At 43.4% G+C, this 23,764-nt stretch overlaps 1 protein-coding gene across 1 annotated transcript in view; it reads left to right on the top strand.

Annotated features, from left to right (window-relative positions):
• The window catches only part of srrm3 (serine/arginine repetitive matrix 3), an 89,278-nt gene that overhangs the window by 26,290 nt on the left and 39,224 nt on the right, over positions 1-23,764 (top strand). The window contains exon 2 of the mRNA XM_061055914.1: positions 16,685-17,031. Coding sequence (XP_060911897.1) covers positions 16,697-17,031 — 335 coding nt within the window. The 5' untranslated portion in view covers positions 16,685-16,696. The remainder of the gene's footprint in view (positions 1-16,684; positions 17,032-23,764) is intronic.

Raw genomic sequence — 23,764 nt, forward strand, 5'->3', positions numbered from 1 at the left:
GGCGCTGTTCGCTGACCACCTGGTCAATGCTAATATTTCATAGTTTGCGCTGCAGACGTTCTTCAGAGCCACTCCACTCTACTCCATTTCCAATATGCACCGATTCTATTTTTTTACGGAGCCCACTGCAAGCATGTAGATAGACCTTGACAGGAAGTCAGACAAAAGAACGCACAGAGCGTCCGGTCTCACGTGATCTCGTAGTTCTCCTGTGATGTGTGTACAGCTGCTCATGGCTGCGCTCACACTCCAGAAACAGACCAAGCGGGGCATGACATACCCTGTCGAGTCCATGCAAAAATACCATAAATTAGTTTGTATGTAAATGTTTCATTTTTTTAGTTAAGATTCAGATGCAGTATAATGTTAGTTAACTCTGAAATTCATGCCGTTATTTACAGTCTTTATTGATCCTCGGCCGGGCGTTAAGCTGAATGTTTTAGGTATGTGTCAGTAATGACGTTTTCTTCTGCAGTCAGAGAAGTGTCTGAAATGTTTTTCTTTTGTTCTGATTGAGTCCACTACAAAGTCCACTACAGAGGACTCCCTACCATAGGGATTAGGGAATGAGTGAGTGATTTCACCAAACGTCATCCCGCCCCATAGTCGGTTGTGATTGGCCCGACGTGAGTAAGTCTTTGTACAGGAGGAGGTCCAAACACACCTGTCAGAGCGAATGAAACATGAGCTTTGGGTTTGAGGCTTCCCAGACTAAAAGCTCATATTGCTGTGTCTTGAAAACTGATGAGGTAGCAGAGAAAACTCTTTAAAAGTGTGAACAATGGAACAGAAAGGTTTGCAGAAATGTTGACACAGATGTTTTCTTAGGAAGGTGAATTGATTCATTTGGGCAGCGCTGGTCCAACGTGCTGATCAAGGAGCTCCGCTAATGAATCATGAAGCTCATTTAGTAATTAGCTTATTGTTGCCATGTTCTTTTTTCACTACTGTGCTATCTCTCTCTCTCTCTCTCTCTCTCTCTCTCTCTCTCTCTTTCTATCTCTCTCTCTCTCTCAGGCTTTACTTTAAAGAAAAACTAAATCTAATTAAGAGGAAGTGCAGGTTCAGCTTGTAAGTCATCAGTTTTATTCCTCCACAGCAGCTTGTTGACGTCCCAGATGTCTCAGGGTTGTTACAGTCTTGCCTTAACTTGCTGAGCATCCTCCAGTGTGCAGCTGTATCCATCTTACCCCGCTTGTCTCGCTGTTATCCAATTAACTCGCCATCCAGGCAGCGAGCGCTTCCCGTGTGTCGGCTTCAGCTCTGACAGTCGTTGGTTATTTTTAAAAGGCGGCTGTGTAAAATGCTGCTGTCAATACCATTCCAACAACACGGCAGAGAGCTGCAGTGTTCAGGGGGAAAAGAATGTTTTTTTACACTCATCCTCTTTGTCTCCATTTCTCATTAAACTGCTCCGCCGTCTGTTGCAACTTCTCTTCCGCTCATTCTCCTCCGTCATGTGCGGCCTGTGTCTCGTTTAGCACACACTACACACACAACTCCCCATTGTCCTCTCTTTGCTTCACCCAGTGAGTGTGGAGGAGCATGGTAGTACAATATGTCGTGCTTGTTCAACTTTGTATCTAACCATTAAGCGTGCGTAGCAGCAACTGTCTGGCCACTTTTATCCTCCTCCTTTGTTCCCCGTTTCTTGTGTGTAGCCGCCCTGACCTAAAAGTTGCAGAACAAAAAAGGGGCATCTGATTTGTGTCCGAGCTACTTGGCTTAAGAGTCCTGGTCTGGTCTGACAGCTGTGGAGGCCATGACTCAGAGGACAGGCCACGCAGCAGCTCGTCTGATTCACCCGGGGTGGTGGTGTCCATCAGGGCATCTGTGTGTGGGCCTGTAATGAAATGAAAGGCATTTCAATAACTGCAGGATTGTCGGATTAAATCTATCTACATAAAGCTTAAGCTCCATCATAGTGATAATATCAAATAATATATTGCATTCAGTTCATTCAAATATAATTCCCTTCCTCTTCTGTGCCGCTCTGCTTCGCTGATGTTTCTCTTCTTTTGTTGTCCTTAAGGAAAAATATTTCTTTTAAGTCTCTCCCGAAAGCTACAGCTTGAAAAGCGTAAAACGACTGAAGAGGAAAAATCATTAGATTTTGCAGTCGCGCACTAACAGCTTTATATTCATTGTTATATTACCATAGCAACAAGAGCACGGAGTTGCATTTTAAAGCATGAAGAAAAAAACCACACTGCAGAAACAAACAGTTCAGCGCACACACAGAGAATAATTATGAATATTATTATAATAACTGTAATATGAGTAAAGTGCTAAAACATTTGAGCAGCCATCGTTGTGTTTGTGTGAACGGTTGTGATTGTCTCATTTGAAGAGAACGAAGAAATATTATCTCCTCTCCGCAGAAAAGGAAAGATCAAGACAACAAAGTGAGAACAAACTAACAAACATATAGACAACAACATACAAGCGGCACAGAGCTCCCGAGGTTCGGTGCTTGGTTCTATGTGGTGGAGACTAGAGGTTGGCGTTGGAAGAACAAAGGCTACAGCAAGGAGTGTTACAGTGGAGGACATCAGTGAGTTAGGAGGGGGGTCTGGTGTGTGAGGACGAGGATTTTGAATTGTTGGATGCAGTACGGGACAGGGAGCCAGTGGAGATTTTGCAGGACAAGGATGATGTGGTCACAGGATCGGGTGTGTGAGAGAAGGTGTGCAGAGTTCTGGATGTATTGACGACGATGTGCCGTAAAGGATAATGTTGCAGTAATCGAGTCTGGATGTGATAAATTCAACCTTAAAGGGGACATATTGAAGAATCCACTTCTACAGTGTTTTTGAACATATATTTGGGTAACCTGAGTGTCTACCAGCCCACAAAATGTGAAATAAACTCATCCAGTCCTTTGTTTGTGGTCTGCATAAGTCTTACAACACAGAGAAAAACGCTCAGTTTCAAATTAGCTCTCCTTGTGATGTCACAGTGGGATTCTGGTAAAAAAAACCACCTCCTGGTATCTCCACCCATGGACTCCACCCCCAGCCTAGAGCAAAACTTTTGCACAGGTCATCAATTTTTATTCTCTCTACAGAGGAGTGATGTCTACGGGGAAAACTCAGGGGGCTCATTACATTTAAAGAGACACACACACCAAAACGGAGCGTTTTGAGAGAGCTGGTTTATACAGGGTCACAAACCTCCTCTGGTGCTTGATTCATGTTGTATTTTGACCAAAGCACAGCACAGATGTTTAATTTAGACCACAGGGGACTGTTTGAAAAGGTGGAGAAGGAGGATAATATGTTCTCTTTAAACTAGCCCCCATATGTCTCTCCTCTACCTCCCTCTAATCAAAGCTCCGATATAGCTGCTGTGGATCTCTGGTCGTATACTGCAGGGTTTATTTATCCATCATAAGCCCTGAGACTATGAGTTTAGTACCATCTGTTAGTTTGATATACAGATTCTATAGGGGGGAAGGGTGCGTTGCTTTGGGGGAGGGGTTCAAAAATGGTTTGTTCCAGCTTAAAAGGAAAACATATCGGCGATTAAAATCTCTCAGTACAAAGAGTCTAGGTATAGTTGTGAAATAGTGAAGACATTTTGCTCTGAGTTTATTCCAGATGTTGAAGCTCAGACAAAAACATGCACGCCATTTACTTTTTATGATATTATTCAGACATCTTTTGTCTCTAATCAGCCAACACACATTATAAATATTTATCTCTTGTGATGGATGTCCAACCTTCTTATTCGTGTAATTGTTTAATAGAGCGATTATAAAAGTTATTTACAGGATGCTGTGAGCTTGTAAACATGTTAGTGGGAAACAGGAACCATGAAGTCTAATTAGTCAGTGCATATGGACACGGTAGACGAGGCTGCAGCTATAAATAAGAAGTCAACACACCAGATTAAATGCAGGCTGAAATAAATTGTTGGCCCAGCTCCATTTGGATTCATATGCTTTATTCCAGCAGCAGCAGATGGAAGAAATACAAAAAAATATATATATGATAGTGTGCAAGACAAATAGAGCTGTAGATGTGTCGGACACAGATTAAATGTTTCTGGGTTTATTCTCTTTTTCTCCCCGACATAAAATGGTTTCATCGTGGTCCAACAAGCACATGTTAGGCATGCCAGAAACAGTTAATAACTTACCATTTAAACTAATGAGAATCCAATTAAACACAGCCGCTAACTACTGCCTAAGTATAGTCATACAAAGCTGCTAATTGCTAGCATGTTGCTACATCCAGCTATGAAAAATACGGTTTTTAAAGCAGCAATTCTCATACTAGGGTTACTTCTGTGTAATCATTAGACGACATTTACTGATTCTAGATCCATTCTGAGCAGTAAGAGGTTCGGTGCCTTGCTCAAAGGCAGCTCGGTTGTGCTCAGGATTGTTTTAAGGCTGAATCCTGTTTGAACACATTTAGTAAATTTCATATAAATCAAAATTTTACGACCAAACTCCTGCAGATAATCTGCTCTTTTATCTGATGATCTGCTTTGATTGTGTATCTGTATTGTGTGTCGGATAACAAAAGTCCCCTCACTGTTAGTAGGTTCTTGAAAGCTTAGAGTGTCACTTAATAAGTTCTAGTTGCAGCTTTTATACACCGCTGCATAAAAGGCCTCGTAGTCGTCACTTTCTCAATGAGAGCTGTACAGTTTGACATTCATCACAAAGCAAGGTTCATCTCTATAGATACACTGAACATCTTTGAGAGTCAATAAAGTACATGTACATCTCAGCCTTTATGTGTCGTGATGTTTAAGAGCTCTTTGAAGCTCCAGAGAAGAAACACAGATAAACACAGCTTTGCTGTTGGCCTTGTGCCACCTCATGCGTCCTTGCCTCTCTTCCATCAGTGTTAATGCGAAGGAAAATGTCACATATTATGAGAAATACACTTCAGCATGTTTTTCTAACATTAACATGTGTCTCTAGTCCGTCTACAAACCCCCCAATTATGAGAAAAGTCCATCCTCTCCGTCTTTTGCCTGCTCCACTTTTCAGAAAATGTGTGCTCAAACAGGTTGTTTGGAGATTTTCCCTTCATGACATCACAAAGGGCAGTAACCCCTCCCCCAGGTGGGTGACACTCCCACAGCTAGGTGTTTGTTCTGCCCTCTGAGTCTGACTTCTCACCGTAAACAATAGGACATGGAGCGAGAAAGCCCGAGACACCCAAGCCCTTCCAGAGAGGGGGCGTGGTCAGACACAGCTCATTTACATTTAAAGGTACAGACACAGAAACAGTCTGTTCTGAGCAGGGCTGAAATAGAGGGGTTTATAGACATGATCAAATACAGGATCAGAGTGGATTTAGAACAAGAAACTTCACACACATGTTTTGGGGAGCTTTGAGACTTATTTACACTGAAGAGGAGGAGAATATGTGACCTTTAAATACAAGGTAGCATAGAACCGTTCTTGACGCATGCATACTAAAATTCACAAAAATTAAAGTGAGTCTGTTGGGATGGCGATAGTTTGAACTCTGAGCAGGAAATTAAATTGAACTTAATTAAATGTTTAGATTGAATCAAGATGATGATCAGGTTGTCATGCAGATTACACACTGCTCATTCTGCACTGATAAATAACACATTAAGCATTTTCAGAAATAACTTAGAAACATTTTGGCCTGAACATGTTTGTTAAAAAGTAGGTGCTAGCCGCTGAGGAATAAATCACTAAATGATGTGGTTCATTCCCCTGGAGCTAAGTCACTGAGCGTCTGAATCCCCGGTGTAATTAAGCTGAGGTCTGAGCAGCAGCCTGCGTGATTTCTGTTCTGCATAAAGCGCTGTGACAGCAGTGGACGGCCGCTGGCTGCTGCTGATTACCATCCTGGAAAGGTGTAGGAAGCAAACCTGTATTTAGAATCAGCCCCTTTGACTTCTCTGAGCAAAACAATACCTCCGTGAACTCCTGTGAAGTTTTGTACCTGAGGGGAAATTTTAAAAAAGGGCTATTGTTAGAAAATTCGAGGGATTTTGTTGTTGTTGTCGTTTTTGCTGTGATTGGAAGGAAGTGGCTGTTAGGTGGGATGAAAGCTGGTGCGGTTCTTTGCAGTACTTGAAGCTGCACCGGAGAGACGTCGGTCTGTGAGCTGTGATTGCAGTCAGAGAGAGAAAGTCTGCTGCTAACTGACAGCCATCACCTTGTACCAGGAAGCTGATCGCTCGGCGCCTCAGAGGGCTCCGTCAATTAAAGAGAAGAAGTGGAAGCAGGGCAGGCAGGTGGAAAAGAGGACAGCCTCATTTCTGTGCGGCAGCAGTCTGCAGATTGGCTTCAGATTGCTGCAGGCACTGACTCTATTCAGCCGAGTCTCTCTTTGACCAACTCAATCACCCGCACACAGCAGGCAGGTGGATAAGAGGGATTTCATCCATATCAATACCAGGTCTTCAAAGTGTACAGTGTTGAAACATGATAAAATAGGTGGAGCACTGCACTGTGGGGTATTGTACGAATATCTCCCTGCAGTTAAATCTAACTTACAGAGACCAGCTTTGATAAAAGTATGTTAATGTTTCCTGATCCTTAATTGTACGTGCTCACATCTTAACCCTGAATTCTCCTCGGTGAACCTTGGAGCAGAAACCTCGAGCACTTTGAAGCTGCCGCTTTACCCAGATTGCTCTGCTTGCATTGACTTTTTAAATTAGATTTTTTTTTTCTTTGAAGCTGCAAGTGATGTTGGAAGTCAGACGTTCTCCAGCATGCTTGCTTTTTTTTTGAACAGCCCTCATTTTCATCTTTCCAGTTCACTCCAAGTGGCAACCCCAGGCGATAGAAATGAAGCCAACGCACATATGCAACTCACGTGATTTTAAAAAAATATATATTTTACACACAACACAGTTGATCCAAAGTGCTGAACAGCAAAGAAAGAAAGTAACAGACAAGAACAACAATAAGTCTAGTGTAACACAAGACGTACAGCGCTATGGATTTTGTGCTTGACAGGTTTTTGAAGGCAATTGAGTAGAAATATGTTTTGAGGGGAGTTTTAAAAACTCCCAATAGTGGGCGAGAGACGATGATTGGAGGTAAAGAGTTCCACAAATTTTGTCCTGCAATGGAAAAAGCACGATCCCTCATTGCACTGTGTCCTGGATCTAGGCATTAGACAGACGCGTTTCGGCTTGTGGTCTTCATCATGACCTTGATGAAGGCCACAAGCCGAAACGCGTCTGTCTAATTTGTTAATAAAATTGATCTTCGTACTACAAGTGTTGCTGGAGCTTTTTGACCTCTTCAAAGCCTTTCACTCTTTGGTAGTTTGTGAAGTTGTGCCAGAAATTCCTCTCCTGGATCTAGGCATTGACAGGACGTTTAGTACAGATGACCTAAGATCTCTTATTGGCTGATATGGGGACAGGAGTTCTGAGAGGTTAACGGGGGAAAGTCCATTTAACACCTTGAATACAGTCAGCAGTATTTTAAAATCAATCCTCAGCTTGACTTGTAGCCAGTGTAAGGAGGCAAGAACTGGAGTGATGGGATGGGATTTGAACCCGGGTGGCCCACTTGGAGGACTATGTCTCCGCACATGGGGCGCCCACACTAACCATTAGGCTACCAGAGCCCCCTTCAGGTGATATTTTTAACATTCACAATGAGGGAGGGCACAGGTAAGGAAACTGCTCTTATCTCTTCTCTCAAATAAAATTATACTTTCCTTTTTATAAATTCAACTCCAGTATCTGCTGCCCTGTGTGTGTACGATGAGTCACACAGAGAAGACTTCAGTTCTGGAAACATCGTTTTATGCCTTAGAGATTAACTTTGGAAAGAAAAGTAATTTATTGCCTCAAAACGCAATAAGACACCGTGCAGTGTTTTGTTACAGCGAGATTCTCACCTTGCTCTCAGAGGCACACTGTGGCTGTATCAGAAAAAAAACCCCAAAAACTGCTTTGTCGGCTAAAAGAACACCGAAGCTTAAAGCGGTGGAACGAAGGCCAGAGCTGTTGATGAAAACCTGAAATGCAACTTAAGACGTAGCTGCTGAGTCAGCAAGGAGGCAGAATAGAGGCTGAATCCATTAAGACAGTCGGCATGTACCTTAGAGAAACACATGAGCTTTTTGTTTTTGAAACTTATTGAAGTTCAGGCTTCAGTCCATGTCGCCACTTTTAATGAGATCTGTGCAGTTTCATTTCAATCCATTCTGCAGAAATAGACACTTCCCACATTCGGAGCTCTCACACTACTCAAACGATCTGGACTTTATGGGTGAAACGTTAGGAGCAGTACGGACTGCCTAGGGTGAGTTCGCCATTACATTCTCCACAGTGTTTGCTCAGAGGAAGACGTGCTGTGATGCGTGTCGGGCCGACAGTCAGGGAGTGACTCAGGCTTTCAGACCTGAGCCTGTCTCTTCCCCCCCCCGCCTGTGACCCCAGTAATCACATCAGGAGCGGCCCTATGCTAATCATTCCTCCCCTGAGACTCTGCACACAGAAACACAGCAGAGTTTCTGAGTTTGAGCAGAGTGAAGGTAGCCAGCTGGAGCAGATGTAAACCTGCAGAAGAGTCGAGGAGAGATAAAAAAAAAATAAAAAATAACACAGTTTGATCGCAGAGGAGCAGAGCAGGGCAAACGGTTCAAAGCTCCGTTATGAGGTCGACTTGTATTCCTCCAGATTGTCAACCTACAGCTGAACTTTGTGCCAGGAGGAGCTCAGATGTCGCCTCGCAGACAGCAGCGTCTCTGTCTCCCTTTGAGGTGGCTCATAAGATTCTCTCTTCCTGTTCAAAATGGGGCACGGCAGATTTATTTCAGTCATGCTCTTTCTCCGAGGTTTCCACGGATGTTTCTTCACCAGAGGGACGACATTTTTTCAGCCGCATTTTCACCTCTCTCTCCTCTCATTGGCTGAAGGCATGTTGGTGTTTTCATCTGAAGCTCCAAAGAATGCATTGAAGGGGCTCTGCACATGAAAGTGTTGTGTTTTGCTGTTTCAAACGAGGTGTGTGCCGTTCCTCAACAAGGCTCCAGCAGCTGTTTCAGCCCTCTCTCTGTCTCTTCAACCTGACAGAGTAAAAAATCTCTCTCAACCACATTTGAAGCAGCACTCGTATTTCTCTGTGTGCAGCAAAGCACCAACAGAAATGTAAGTGAGGCACTTTAAAGCAACTACTCACACTCAGTCTAACCCCATGTCTCTTTAACAAAGTCGGCTGAATGGTGGACTGTGCCTGGGCACGGACTTACCAAATCAGAGCAGCTGCTGTGTGAAAATGTGCCAACGTCTCCTCTGCGCGCTCGCCCTGTTTTGTTAAGTGTGGTCTCACAGCGACATGCTGAATAGCTGGAGCACACGTGGTAAATCTTTGGAAGAAAAATAAATAATATATGTCAGAAATTCCCTCATCTGTACTTACAACAAGGCAGCAAACGTTCTACTTTGTCTTTTGTTTCTCTGCATTCATTGGCATCGGGGGGGGGGCACTTACGTTTTTTGCATCGTCAAAATTAAACCAGTAGAGCTCATCAGTGACCTTCCTCTTTTTCGGGCCGCTCTGATTCCTGAAGTACATTTTCAGCATTCAAATCCTTCATTACCATTTCATAAAATCCTTTTAATCCTGGGACCAAACCAACCAGCTACACAAATACTTATGACTATACAACGTTTGATTCGACAAAATAGATTGGAACATGCGACACAACGTAAAGGTATGAGACTGTGAACATATATGTTTGTCTCTGGGAGGGTAGGAACTTCAAATCCCACAAGCCATTGTGATTCAAAGTGACCCAACTAACAATAGTTAAGGATGTTTGCTGCAGGTTTTCCCCCTGCTCTCTCCTCCCACATCACTCTCTCCTGTCCTATAAATTAAAGCATAAAAGGGCCCAAAAGTATCTTTAACAAACCTGCATCTCTCAAGTGCTCTCGATCAGACACAACTAAGAAACAAACAAATCTTTAATGTACTAAATCATTGTTTATTGCTGGATTTATTTATTTATTTACGCTAAAAGTACGTTCTCTCTCATTCCCTCTCCGAGCCAGGGAGCACATTAACGATAGCAACCTTACCACATCCATGCAGGGGTTAAAACCATACAGCTATGAATTCAATCTCTACGCTTACATACCAATAAGATAACGCAGGAATCAGAAAACAAAGGGAAAATCGGCATCGGAAGATCTCTAGCATTCATGTGATGTTGGAAAATGAGCTTCAGACGGGGAGAAATTAAACGACAACCCCGTCAAGCTGAGAGAACAATTCAAGACGTCCCTGAAACGTCTGCAGCCTGAAGTCATGTTAGGTAGAAACATGTTAAGACATGTTAGTGTTGCATATCAATATTCTGGTTTTAGATTGTAACGATTCATTTCTCTCCTCTCAGACTGATCTAGATTGATTTCAGGGATATAATACATCATATTTTATTTGTGATTTGTCCATGTTGTTCCCACATTAACACTTCAACCTCCTGAGGAAATCAAAGCTAGAGACGAACATCATCTCCCCATCTAAAGGAAGAGCCGAGTGCAGCGTATTATCATTCCTCAGCCCTCTGCTGCTCACTCTGTATGCGCCTTCCATCCGGCTACGATTAAAAAAAAAAAATAAAACAGAGACAACAAGAGAAAAAGTTGCTTGTGTCCTGGCACCCAGCAGCAATCCAACGTGCCAGGAATAAAGGCAGCTGACCTTGGGAGAGCCAAACACATCCTCTGGGTGCCAAAGTGCTAAAAACAAAAACACAACGCATGCAGCCACGGGGCGGATTATTCTGGAGGAGAGGTGTGATGGAGAGCGAGGGATCGGAGGAGACGGAGCGAGAGTCGGGGGGTGGGGGGGGGGGGGGGGGTGACTTTAGTGAACGCTGTCGGCTGCTGAGAGGAGAAACAGTCAGCTCTTACTCATGTGCACACAAAGTAAATCCACAAGCTGACTCACAATGTTTCTCTGTGAACCGAGGGGGGTATTTGAAGGGGGGGGGGGGGGGGGGGGGGGGGGGGGAGTGACAGATAACCACCCCGGATGTTTTTCCAGCTTCTCTCTGCCACTCTCAGTCGAGGTCGGGCCCCCTGTTAGAGCCACCCTGCAATCACTGCCGAGGAGCAGCCTATCCAATCTTTGCAGCATTTGTGCACAACACAGAGAGAGCGTGTGTGCAATGACAGAGGCAGGGGAGTGTGTCGGCTCTTACAGAGTCCCACCTCTCTGGTTTTTTAATGGTTAAACTGAATCCACGTAAACAAGAGGATATTCTTAGAACTCAAAAACATTGAATATGCTGTTATCATTTCAAACTCAGATCTATTTACTCACCACAGAGTTTAAATTAGGCATCATAGTGCAGACTAATTGTTAGTGTCTTAAAATCAAGTATAGAGGGTCGTCTACAACTATTTATACCGCAGAGATTCACAGCGAGATGAAACATGCAGAAACAGATTGTGCTGACTCTCCTGTGTCTGCAGATATACATACAGGACTGTCTCTGCAGTATTTACATTAACAGTCTAAATGTACAGATGGTCGTTCATATGTTGCGTTCTTAAAGAAAATCTGCAATATGTTGATGTAGTCAGACTCAGTAAACACACCATATAAAGGACAAGCTTCACATTTAGGAGATAAAGCATATTGTTAAAATCTTCTTTATTGATATTATTACAATGATTGTAATTATATTCATAACTGCAGATGGATTTATCCACTAACTTCTTTATGAACGTTTCGTTTCCCTGATTTTTTTGTATGTATGTTCACTGGAACAGATTCAGAGAAGTCTTAGGTCGTGTATGAAATCACACACTCGTGCCCTGTACTCACTTTAAAGGGAGTTCTCTGTAGTGGACTTCATAGTGTACTCATTCAGATAATGCAAATTATGACATCATTGCTGTCACACAACTAAAACATGCAGCTTCACGTCGGCCGAGGATCAAAAACAACGATGAATAACGGCATGAATTTCAGTGTTAAAGGTACGATATGTAGAATTTTATGACAATGTTTAAATGAAAATATCTAAATTAATATAAAATGGACTAAAACTATATTATTATTTTTTTATTATTCTTGAGTACTTACATTACCTCAAATATTTCCAACAGTTTTTACAGAGAGAAATCTGTAATTTTATAGTTGTAACGGGACGTGTCTTGTCGCAACGGCCGCCATGACAAACAAAATGTTTATCGTTGCCGTGGAAACACCGGATGTTCCCACTTACTAAGACCACTATACACGGAAACTGGGAATTGCTGCTGAAAGCTGGCGTACTGTTGCTGTATGTGCTGCTGTGATAAAAACATGACGTAAATTAAACATAAATACATTAGCTCGTCTGTAAACATATTCTCTTCCTCAGGTCGGTTTCTCCCGGTACAGATATTTTAGTTTGGGTTGAAGTGGTGGATCATCTGTGTCACAAATATTTCACACAGAGATATGGACATTTTATGCAAAGTAAACATTTTAAATAGATTTCTCTAAACAGTAGCTTATCTCCTCATAAATAATTTGCTTTTATTTCTCAAAATTTGGGATCTCCTCAGTGCACTTCCTGTTCAAATTTAGCTTCTCGTGATGCAACAAGTCAACTGGACAACTCTCCTTTCAAAGAGGACGTCATGCTAAATAACTGATGGACTACAGAATACAGTATGAATGATGTAATCTACTTTTCCTTTATGATATATTCAGATAAAATCCCCTCCTGGAACGATGCATTAAAGATCAATATAATCCCCCCACAAGTCCAGGCAATCCCCCCATTAACATCTGATCAGCCTCATGCAACATTAGGTCACTAATGAGACACATCAGTCTTCAATGTCAGACCACGATCATCGAGAGTTATCCTCAGTAATTGAGCTTTAAGTGTGTGATCCATGTACTGTATATTTCAGATGACTCAGGCTACGTGGGCGCTCAGCGACGCTCTCACTTAGAGATCGTATGACTTGTTTTTCTGGATGCAAGTGGTTTGATTTCAGCGCATGGCGGGCTTTGCTGTGGTGTCGACACAGCAGAGGAATCTAGAGCAGCAGCAGCCTTCAAAGAAAACAGCACGATGAACCTCAGGCAAAGGTTAAAAACAGACGGGAAACAGCTCCCTTCTCTGGACGGGGAGAAGACGAGCGCTAATGACTGTCTCATTTCTTACAGCAGCAACTTCACTTAGCATAATGACTAATTACATGCAGTGTTTATTGGGATGTGACAGTCTCGCACGCCCTCGCAATAATAGCAGAATAGCTTGGTGACACCATTAATACAGTCGCTCCAGATAACCTTCAGTCCCTGCAGAGGACTCATGCACAATTAACTGTGTGCTCGGCTGCCTTATCGGCTCCATGACAAGCTCGGATTTTTGTCATTACACAATTAAATGATTTAGTTGTCTTAACTTGAATGAGAACAGATTTTTTTTTGGCACCCCCCACCCCCTCTCTCTCTCTCTCTTGGGAACCAGAGGAATGGCTGTGGTGTGATGCATTAGTATAATGAGATGTCTGGATATTTACAGCATGGTTTCACACAGATTGGGGGTGTTTGGCCTGCAGTGTTTGACTCCCACATCTGGCAGTGGGAAGTCTTTTTATTATTTTGGTTGGGAGGCTCCTTTTTCTGCAGATTTTCAGATTTGATCTTCATTTGTTTATGCCTCTGTGCAGGAGGAGAGTTGTGGGTGGAGGCATTTATCTTTCTTTATCCGACCCTTAATTGCATCGCAATTAACACATTCACGCTGACAGCCCTAAAAAATACACATCAAATGCATGTTCACAAACACGGTTTCTGTCATTATAGTGCCTTCTAATCACGCTGATTTATGTCAGTGCTCATTGTTCTGAGAAGTGTAGTTTTAATTAGTTATTAAAAGCTAATCAGAGGGATGTTATGCCATGACGGACAGCTCTGTAGACGCAGTCGGCACAGCGGCGCTGTGTGCATTTTGTAAAATGAGAGTAGGCGGTTTGTCCTTCTTCATGGTCAGCTGCATGTGGTCAGAACTACTACAGTATGATATCTGGACTGATCCAGCAGGCATGGCATGATGTCATGCACGAATGGGATTAGAAGTGATGCTCCACTCTGCCTGAGAGATCCAGACCTGAGCAATGGATCTCGAGCATTAGTAGCCTTTGACCGGCCGGTCTAATTAAAACAAAGCGACGGACAGGAAGCAGGCAGAGCAGCACTTTGTTTTAGCTCTGACATTTCTGCTCAATTAGTAGAAAACAAGGTCATATCAGCTGACTTCTTCCAGCCTCACTGAGGTGCTTTGTGTTGCTGTTCTCCACCTGAATATCAAGTGAACAAAAAAAAGAAGAGCTTTGCCCCCTGAATTCTCTTCAGGGTAGTTTTTGTGGCGAGCGGGTGCGGATGAGAGGCTGCTGTCATGGAATATCAAGTGTTGATTTACTGTATAATAGATTCAGCGATGATGCCTCCTGCTGTCCTGCCACCTGTTCTGTCAGCCCAGAGCCGTGTCGCTCCGCACACATCCACGGCTCGTTTACCAGCTCGCAGCACTTCAAAAACAAGCACATCACTATTAAGCAGCCAAAGACTCCCCTGTAGAGAGAGAGAGAGAGGGCGAGAGAGAGAGCAGCCTGTCTGCATGGCTCAAACTGCTCGGAAACTCAACATCAGAAGATAAATAGACAGAAGAGGTTTGTCCATCCAGCCTTGGTGTCCTCCTGTCTCTCGTCCTCCATATGTGACAGTGATGAAGTGCCTCAGCTGGGCAGCTTTTTAGGCTCCTCCGTGAAAAATGAAGCCATTAGTTTTAGAGGGAGTGGACGGGCTAGTGGGCAGCCGAGGCTTTTAGGGCACGTGAAGGCCTTCCTCTCCTCTCTGCGTGCTCTACAGCAGCCCTAACAGGACCATCCATCTTAATCAGAGCCCGCTCCATGCTGCACTTGTAGCAGATGACTTTTTATTCACCAAAATGACAACCTCATCAATTCATGAGCAAACGAGCCAGAAACAGAAAGGTGGAGGGAGTCCCAAAAGAAAGAAGGCATTCAGGAATGATGCAATTCAGTTGAATTAGGAAAGAATCAATAATTTACATCTTCTTCCCTTTTCTGTTTTGTTTGTGCAGACTTCTCCCTGCCTCTGCTTCCTTAAGCTGCTTACAGCCTTCCCCTTTACGCTCTGTTTTCGCTCATGCTGGATGTGTGCTTTATAATCTCAGTTTATGGCTTCATGTTGGTCCAGTAGATGGGATCACTTAAACCGTTAGAATTCTACAGTAGAATTTGTGTTTTTGCGATTTCATTTCTTGTTGTGATTTCGAACGCTTCGTCAATAAAGATCAATTGTTGTTGAAAGTTTAGAAAATGTGGACATGTGATTTCACACCTAAACAAATCTGAATGTAGGAATACAGACAATATAATTCTTAAAACTCGACATGTTTTGAAACTGGTGCTCTACACCGTAGATAACTCGATAACATCATCAGCTAACATACAACAGGATTACTTCATCAATACAATTCTGAGCTGCATTTGCAAGAAAGAAGGATTGGTACAGCTTTAAGATTTTCATATTAAAGATTAATTTAAAGGAGCAGTATGTAAGTCTGACCCTAGTGTTTAAAATGGGAACTGCAGTCTGCAAATATACATAATGTGTTCTCCTTCTGTCACGTGGACTTTGTTTAAATTCTGCTTCTGCGTCTTCACTCTTCAGACAACTCCTCTTCAGGCTGCTTCTCTTACATCGCTGCAACACCTGTTGGTTTGACCTGATAACTGCTCTCATATCGTGGCGTCCAAAACGGCCGTGTGTGGGGGTGGATTAAAACCACCTACCTTCTCTGGTCCAAACAAATCCAGAGCATTCAGGAGCAGAATCTAAAGTTAGAAGGAGGACATACTGGCTGCTGCATTGTTGTCAGAGAAGCCAGCACTTCAACATAACATGTTTCCTTAATGTCTGATCAGATAGTAAGGTCACTTTATCATCTCACTCACTACACATCTTACTGGTTGGCCGGTACCGGTACTAGGCAATCAACCCTCTCCCAGCACCAAGTTGTATACCACAAATAAAGAAATATGGTCTCATTAACAAATACACTGCAGAAAAACAGTAAAGATCTTTTGCTATTGTCGTTTTTAAATAAGACTTTGTTTGTGAGCTTTAAATGAGTTTACCTCTCAGTCTCTCCCCTCCAACCTGCCTCTCTGCACTTCACGCTGTTGACTCATGATGAAGCAGACTTTGCTGCCAGCGCTGTCGCCTGCAATGCACGTCTACATGTACTCCAAACTCTGTGCGTGTGTGCACTTGTACAGTACGTTGATGTTTGTGAATGTTTGCTCAGTTCAGGCAGAAACGCTGCAGCCTGCCCAGAGGTATTAACATCACAGCCTCGTCTTTCCGTGCGTATTGCAAGCCTCTGAATGTTTGTGGCATCCTGTCGCTTCAAATACGTTGTTATGCAGACAACATTTGGTCGTCTTTCGGCTGGCAACTTTGTGGTTGTCAAACAAGGGTTTAGAGACCATGAAGGGGTCTTTTCATGAGGCTCTAAACAGAGTAAAACATGTCCTTATTTTTGTTCTTTTTTACTAAATGCATGCCTTGTGTGTAAGAATTGTTTCCTTCCTCCACCTTTAACAGTGCAGTTTGATAATAATAGTGTCTTTGACTGACAGTTTCTCTTCATCTTCTATGTTTTCACAGACTTCAGTAACCATGTACGATGCGGCAAGGGTGCCGTCTCCTAAAGATGGTGCGAACGGGGTGGCCCAACCTGTGGTGCCCGGAGCAGGGGCAGCAGCGGGAGCAGGACCAGCAGCAGGATCAGGGGGGTTGACTCCGACTGCAGCCCTACAAGCCAAAACCGAGGAGGGACAGCCAGGTGCAGAGGAGGAGGAGGAGGAGGAGGAGGAGGAAGAGGAGGAGGAGAAGAAGCCCAAAGTAGAGACGGTCCTGATGAAGAAGCCTCACAGAGAGATCCTGGACCACGAGAGGAAGAGGAGGGTGGAGCTGAAATGTATGGAGCTGCAGGAGATGATGGAGGAGCAAGGGTGAGTAGAACCACTGGCCATCAAATGACATTTGTTCTCATGTCCATCTCCATGACTCTCACTCCTCCTGCGCTCTCATTTCAGGACTGACCTATTTGTTTTGGCATGACCTTTTATTTTTAGCAACACATCATTTCTCCACTATATTTCTGTCACAGTGTGATACTTTACACACAGCTCTGACATTAATGAATAGTAACTTCATATTTCAAGCCCTGCATGTGACTGCTGACATCAGTTTAGTTTCCCTCTGCAGGTTTTTGGCAGCAGGACTTGAAGCACTGAGGGGATGAAATGTGTTCTCTTTTTTATTTGTGGTCATTTTTGTTAATTACCTTTCCTACAAATAGAGCAGCCTTGTTTCACCATGTGGGGCCATCCAGCACTCTTAATTATCAGATCTAACAAATAGAGCTGCAACTACTCATGCAAAGTCAGCCGTCAAGTAAAAACAAACTCTCTTTGACACGTTTATGTGTGTGACATTTTAACGGATTGGAACATTTGCATTTGAAGCCTCACAGAAAAAAAAAGTTGCAGGATGAAAATACAACCATTTTCTTGCATGAATCTTGAAATCTTTAATAAGCACAAATCAAAGTAATCGAGAAAGCATGCAATATTTCATGCCAAGTGAAATTAACAGGTTTTTTTTCTCAGTTACACAATTGTTGTGCATCGTTTCTGCACAATTCAGTTATTTGTGAGCTGTCTGCAGTGCGAGCCATGAAAGCCCTCTCTGTGTAATAGTAGAGGACTTGACTTTGACAGGTAGAGTAAACCTGTGTGCAGGGTGAGCTCACAAGCTGCAGCCTGACATTACACTCAAAATCTGTTCGCTGCCAAAAGTCATTTTGGTTGCAATATTGGGAATAACAAGAACAGGCCGCTACACAGGAGTGTTGAAAAAACATACAGGAGTGTGTTGCACGGCAGCTGTGCTTTGTTGATCTCCCCACTCTTCAAAAATACAAGCTGGGTCTGTTCTCCTTAGCTTCAAAATATGACAAACAAGCTACCAATGTGATGCTGGCGTGTATGAGTAGAGCTCTACGGTTAAGTCAGCTTAAATAAATATACATACATCAAGTTAGAAATCATGAATAAGCAATATCTAGTTAGATTGATGTTGCAAAAATGGTTTCAGTTTGGTGATGTAGCAAAGTTAAGTCCTTGGGTAAGAAAATTATGGTTTGTGTTTTAATCATGGACTGTAAATGAACAGGGACGAAGGCTGAGTGACGCCACCCATTGGTTTCTGAAGGGCTCCTTCGGAAGCCCATTCATTCAAACTTTCGGTAAACCTTATGACAGGAAACGAGCTGGAGTTGAGGCAGGCCTTAAGTCTCCTGCTCCAAAGCAGCCGCTCACAGTCAGATCGGTCACACCCATTAGTTATGCATAACTTCTGACCTTCATCAAATCAGACAGTGTGTGTCCATAAGGACTTTACTAATCAGACCAAAATGTTTTTTATGTACCAAGCTGTTAGCATTTTATCAAAACTGCCTTTTTATTATGAGGTGTGTTTGAGACTTCTGGATCTTTTGCAGCAGCCTCAAGTGGACACTGGAGGAACTGCATTATTTTAGTACTTTGGCATTGACTTCATTTTAAAACACCTAAGTTGCCGCTCAGTACCATCAAATGTATGCGCTTTCAAATAGTCTTACTGTATATGATTGACTAACTTACACACTCATATCACTTGCATCTGCACATTAGGTAACTCAAATCAGTTTAGTAGCTCTAAAGCTTTTGAAAAGACGACATCATAGAGTTCTGAAAAATGCGGCTGAACTTTGTTGCCGGGATGAAAGTCCTTTGTTTGTGTGACTCATCCATCACCTCTAAGAAACCCCGCATGTCACCTGACTTTTAGAAAACCAACCCATAAGAACGGCATCTGGAAATGTCACCAAAGAGAGGTCACAGTGTCATAATTTGATGCTTGAGGCTTCGACCAAGCAGCTACATGTGATGAGTTTTTTAAGAGCAAGGTAGGGATGGGGTTGCATGAAGATGATTGCAAAAAACACATATTTATAATGACCTAATGTTTAACATGAGACAATCCGTTTGGGTTGGAGGGAAGGTGCTCAGGCGGGAGGTTTGCTCTGATTCTAAAGTTAACTAATCCCAGTTTGAGACACTGCTGAGCATCACATGAAGGACTCCACAGGGACAATTTGGCAGGAGCCTCGATGCTTCCTGCATGGCCAGCTGCCCCATTTAACTTAATTGTCAGTGTTCACAATCACAATCAGCCTCCTCAGTGAAGGATTGTGTCCTTGTTATGTTCTAGTGGCTCCTGCTCACTGGTTTGTGACCTGTGGAGACGCAGGCAGGAGGTGAAGAGCCTGGTTATGTGTAACAAGTTAGTTGTGAAAAGAACCGAAGTGGCAATCATTTAAATGGTCAATATTGAAACACATCTAGAGATAATTCAAGGGCAGTAGCCCCTCCCCCAGGTGGGTGACACTCCCACAGCTAGGTGTTTGTTCTGCCCTCTGAGTCTGCCTTCTCACCGTAAACAATAGGACATGGAGCGAGAAAGCCCGAGACACCCGAGCCCTTCCAGAGAGGGGGCGTGGTCAGACACAGCTCATTTATATTTAAAGGTACAGACACAGAAACAGTCTGTTCTGAGCAGGGCTGAAATAGAGGGGTTTATAGACATGATCAAATACAGGATCAGAGTGGATTTAGAACAAGACACTTCACAGACATGTGTTGGGGAGCTCTGAGACTTATTTAAACTGGTTGAAGAGGAGGAGAATATGTGAGCTTTAGAGTATTGCATGCAGAGAGTGTCCACTGTACAGAGATTATAATGCACTGTCCCTCAATGTAACATCGGTCTCGTTTCTCTAATGAAGGACGCACCATCACAGTGACAAACGAGACACAAGATAAACTTTACAAAGTGAAGTTTCTTTTGCCCTGCACATCCCTACTCCAGCTCCATCGTCCATCTCGTCATGATGAGCCAAGGCAGAGAACAAAGACAGAAACTGAAACACAAACAACAACAAACAATCAGTACAAGGAAAACTACATCTACAACATAACCATTCCTATAAGGCCCACATAAATAAAGATGTAGTGTATAGAGACTTAATGTTAAAATAACAAGAAAATAACTATGAGAAGGACAACCCACCCACACACACACACACACACACACACACACACACACACACACACACACACACACACACACATATTTCCGGGCTTCAAACATGGAGATAAATGGAGATTCATACATCAGCCCTGGCTATTCTTCACCCCACAATCTTGTGCATGTCACAGTCGCAGCGTTACTCATCCATGATGCATATTTGCAGCCAGCACTTGAACTTTGCTTTAATAGCCATATCCTTAAGTTATGGTTATTACTGCGGTTGCCATGGAGACAGCCAGTGAAGAAAACAGGGGCCAACCCAGCGTAGCCTGTTTCATTAGCATGATATGTGTCCTCCAGCACAAAGTTAGGAGGAGCTCAGCGTGTGCCGATGCTACGGCCATGAAAATTGGAACGACTCCTAACCCACAATCTCAAGGCTTCGGTGGTGGGGGGGCTGATCTGCACACACACACACTGCTGCTTGAGCAACCACCGCTTGCAGGCAGGCTGCAGGCTAGCTGAGGCTGTAATTAATGAAGAGCTCTGTGATCCTGAGTCGGGGGTAGCAACATCATGCAAGTTTGTCAATAGAGCAACTTTCCCAGACAGCAGTCAAGTACTTTACAGCCTCATGAGGGACACAAATGAAATCAAAAATCATTAGAGAAAAGAAACCTCCCATATAGAATATACAAAAATACAGCATGGCAACAAAAATTCAAAATTAGACAACAGAACAAAAGAAGAAACACCCAATAAAATGTACAAACACTGGACACCAGATGAAGACGCAAACATTAAAATATCAGATAATATTTAAAAAATAATAACTCAGTAGATAGTTTAGAGAGAAAGTAGGTGGTGTTAAGGCTGTTTTGGACGCCCCTCTGTTTGTCAGATATGAGAGCAGTTATCAGGTCAACAGGTGTTGCAGCGATGGAAGCGGGCAAGAGAAGTGGTTCAGATAGAAGTGATTGTACCCGACCTAAAAAGCCTCTGCATGTTTCTAATAAGCGCCACGAGCAGAAACGTGCTCAAACTAGGATCAATATTGGAGATGCTTTTGAAAAATGGAGAGAGGTTAGAACGCAGAAAGGTTTACAGACCGATGCAGAGCTGGATAAACACTGAAGCTTCAGTGTTCACCACATGGCAACCTGCGTGAGCATCTACTCTAGAGAGGAGGGGGCGGGAGGAGACATCTCTTTAGATTTGGTTTTATTTGGACTGCAGTACCCTTTTTAAACACTAGGAGAAAGACTTGAGGCTAGTGTTAGAGCCAGAACAGATTTGTAGCTGAAAAGGAACTAGTGATATTTAAAAAGGGGGGTGCACTGGGACTATCTGTCATGAACTATCCCTCTCCTGGCTCTTGGTAGTAGACTCAGCTCCTCCTGATGTAGAAGAGTCATGATGTGTGGTGGGACAGTGTGGTGGCAGGCAGCAGCTCGACTAATGATCATACAATACGAGTGGAGTAGACACCCGCGTTGACCTGCTCTGTTGCTCGTCAGCCTGCACGGGCTCGCTTGGCAGTTAGTCGCATAGGAAGTAAGGCTTCCACTCAGCTGAGTGTTAAAGCTGTGGACGGACTGGACTCATCCTGTTAAGCCATAATAAAAGGAGATTCTCAATTGCCAGCTCGGCTCAGGACAGCTCCTCTTGCCTCTCCAGTTTCTAATGTTCCTCTCTAAATGAGCGAGCGTGTGCATGTGTGCAGGATTAAGGGATAGAGCGGGGGATAAAACACACACGAGCAGAGAGGGGGGAGTTATGCCAGGCATTTGATACAATTAAAATTGTTGACGATTTAAGCCAGCAGGCTCAGCCTCGACCTCACCCCCGATCCCCCGTCCTGACTGAGGCCTGGGTGAAGGATTAGGCTGGGAGGCAGGTTGGACGTCTGCCTCCTTCTTTAACTCGGACAACAAGGCAGACACTCTCCTCCTCTTTATTTCAAACGTGGCCCCTCCATTCAGCCGTGCTCTTTCCAGAGGACAAGATGAATAGTCTGTCAGGAGTGATGGCCTCACTCTGGGAGCCAATTAGACGAGATCAGCAATTAAGCCAGTCTGTGTATTCAGCTGCTCAAGGCCTGGCAGCACCCTCCATTCACCGGTGCTCTGCAGGGAGCATCGGCCTTTAATGTATAATGTCAGATGAGCTGGAGGTTACGCACATTTGACCTTTGAGGCTTGATATATAAAGCGAGCTGTATGAGGAGATAAAAATACCTGAAGCACCATCAACAACTTTCAGTTTTCTTTCCATCAGAACACTGCTATAAAGTACCTTAACGTTCACCATTATAAACCAAAAAGCTGTATGTGAATCCATAGAATCTGTCCATCGCCCTATTCTCCGTCGTCTCTCAAGGTTGGGGAGGTCGGGGGTTTGATCCCTAGCTTCTGCAGTTACATGTTGAAGTGTCCTTGAGCAAAACACTGAACCCCAAGTTGTGAATTTGTATGAATGGATTACTTAATACTGATTGACACTTTACAAAGCAGCCTCTGCCGTCAGTGTGTGAACGGGTATGAATTGGGACGAGTGACCTGTGGTGTAAAGCTGTATACAAACTCAAGTCTATTTATTCATAACAGACGGAGATCTAGAATCTATATCAACAATTACTGGAAGTGGCAGTGGTTAAAACTCTGATATAATCATTCAAACCAAATAGATGCACCAGTCAGTGCACTCATATCCCTCCTTCCTACAAAATTAGAGACGTCGATTGCATAAAGTATTTAATAATGAAATGGCCACCTGCCAATTTGATGAGGTCATGATGACATTTATGTAGCAATAGAAATATGTGTTACCCTCTCCAGATGGACATTTCTTCATCAGCTAAGGGTCAAAGCTGAATTAGGTTCCTTATGAAAACTAAGCTAACCTGCATTTAAGGTGTGCCCGTCTGCATCATGTTGTCCAGACTCTATTTCAGGAGCTCTAATTGAGGCGTAGAGATTGTACATGATTTGAACTCCTGTGGTGTCTGAGCCTTTTTTTCCCTCCCAGCTCTCTAATGAGCTCTCTTCACGAGTCCTCCCTCACTCTAATCTGCAGGCTACGTGCTGCTCGCTGTAAACACATCAACCCTCAGCATCTCTGCTCTCACACACACACACACACACACACACACACACACACACACACACACACACACACACACACAGCTACATAATGATATTGTCCACCCATAACTAAAGTGTGCATACGTGACAGTCTTTTTTTACCGCCCAATGCTGAGAGCTTTTTTTAGCTTCACTGAGTGCTAAAACGAGATGTTCTTGTTCCTGTAATGAAAACTGAATCTGTGTTCGTTTTAAAGCAGAGTGGAGAGGTGTAGTGTGGCACAACAAATGCAAAGCAGAAATTGTGTTTTGACATCCAAGAAAATTAACTCCAGGACAGAACAGACTTACCTTAGTCAAAGCAAGAGGAAGGAACTCGGGGTGCTAAATTGCCGCATTTTGCCTCTACTGCTCCGCTCTTCCTTTAATAACATCTGCCTTTAAGTTGTTTTTGGATCAACTGTCACAATTCTTACCGTGAGAGAAACTAACTTTGGAAAAATGTAACCGGGGCCATATTTTTCAG

Source organism: Labrus mixtus, chromosome 14, assembly GCF_963584025.1.
Source record: "Labrus mixtus chromosome 14, fLabMix1.1, whole genome shotgun sequence".
In the NCBI taxonomy this organism is placed as follows: domain Eukaryota; kingdom Metazoa; phylum Chordata; class Actinopteri; order Labriformes; family Labridae; genus Labrus; species Labrus mixtus.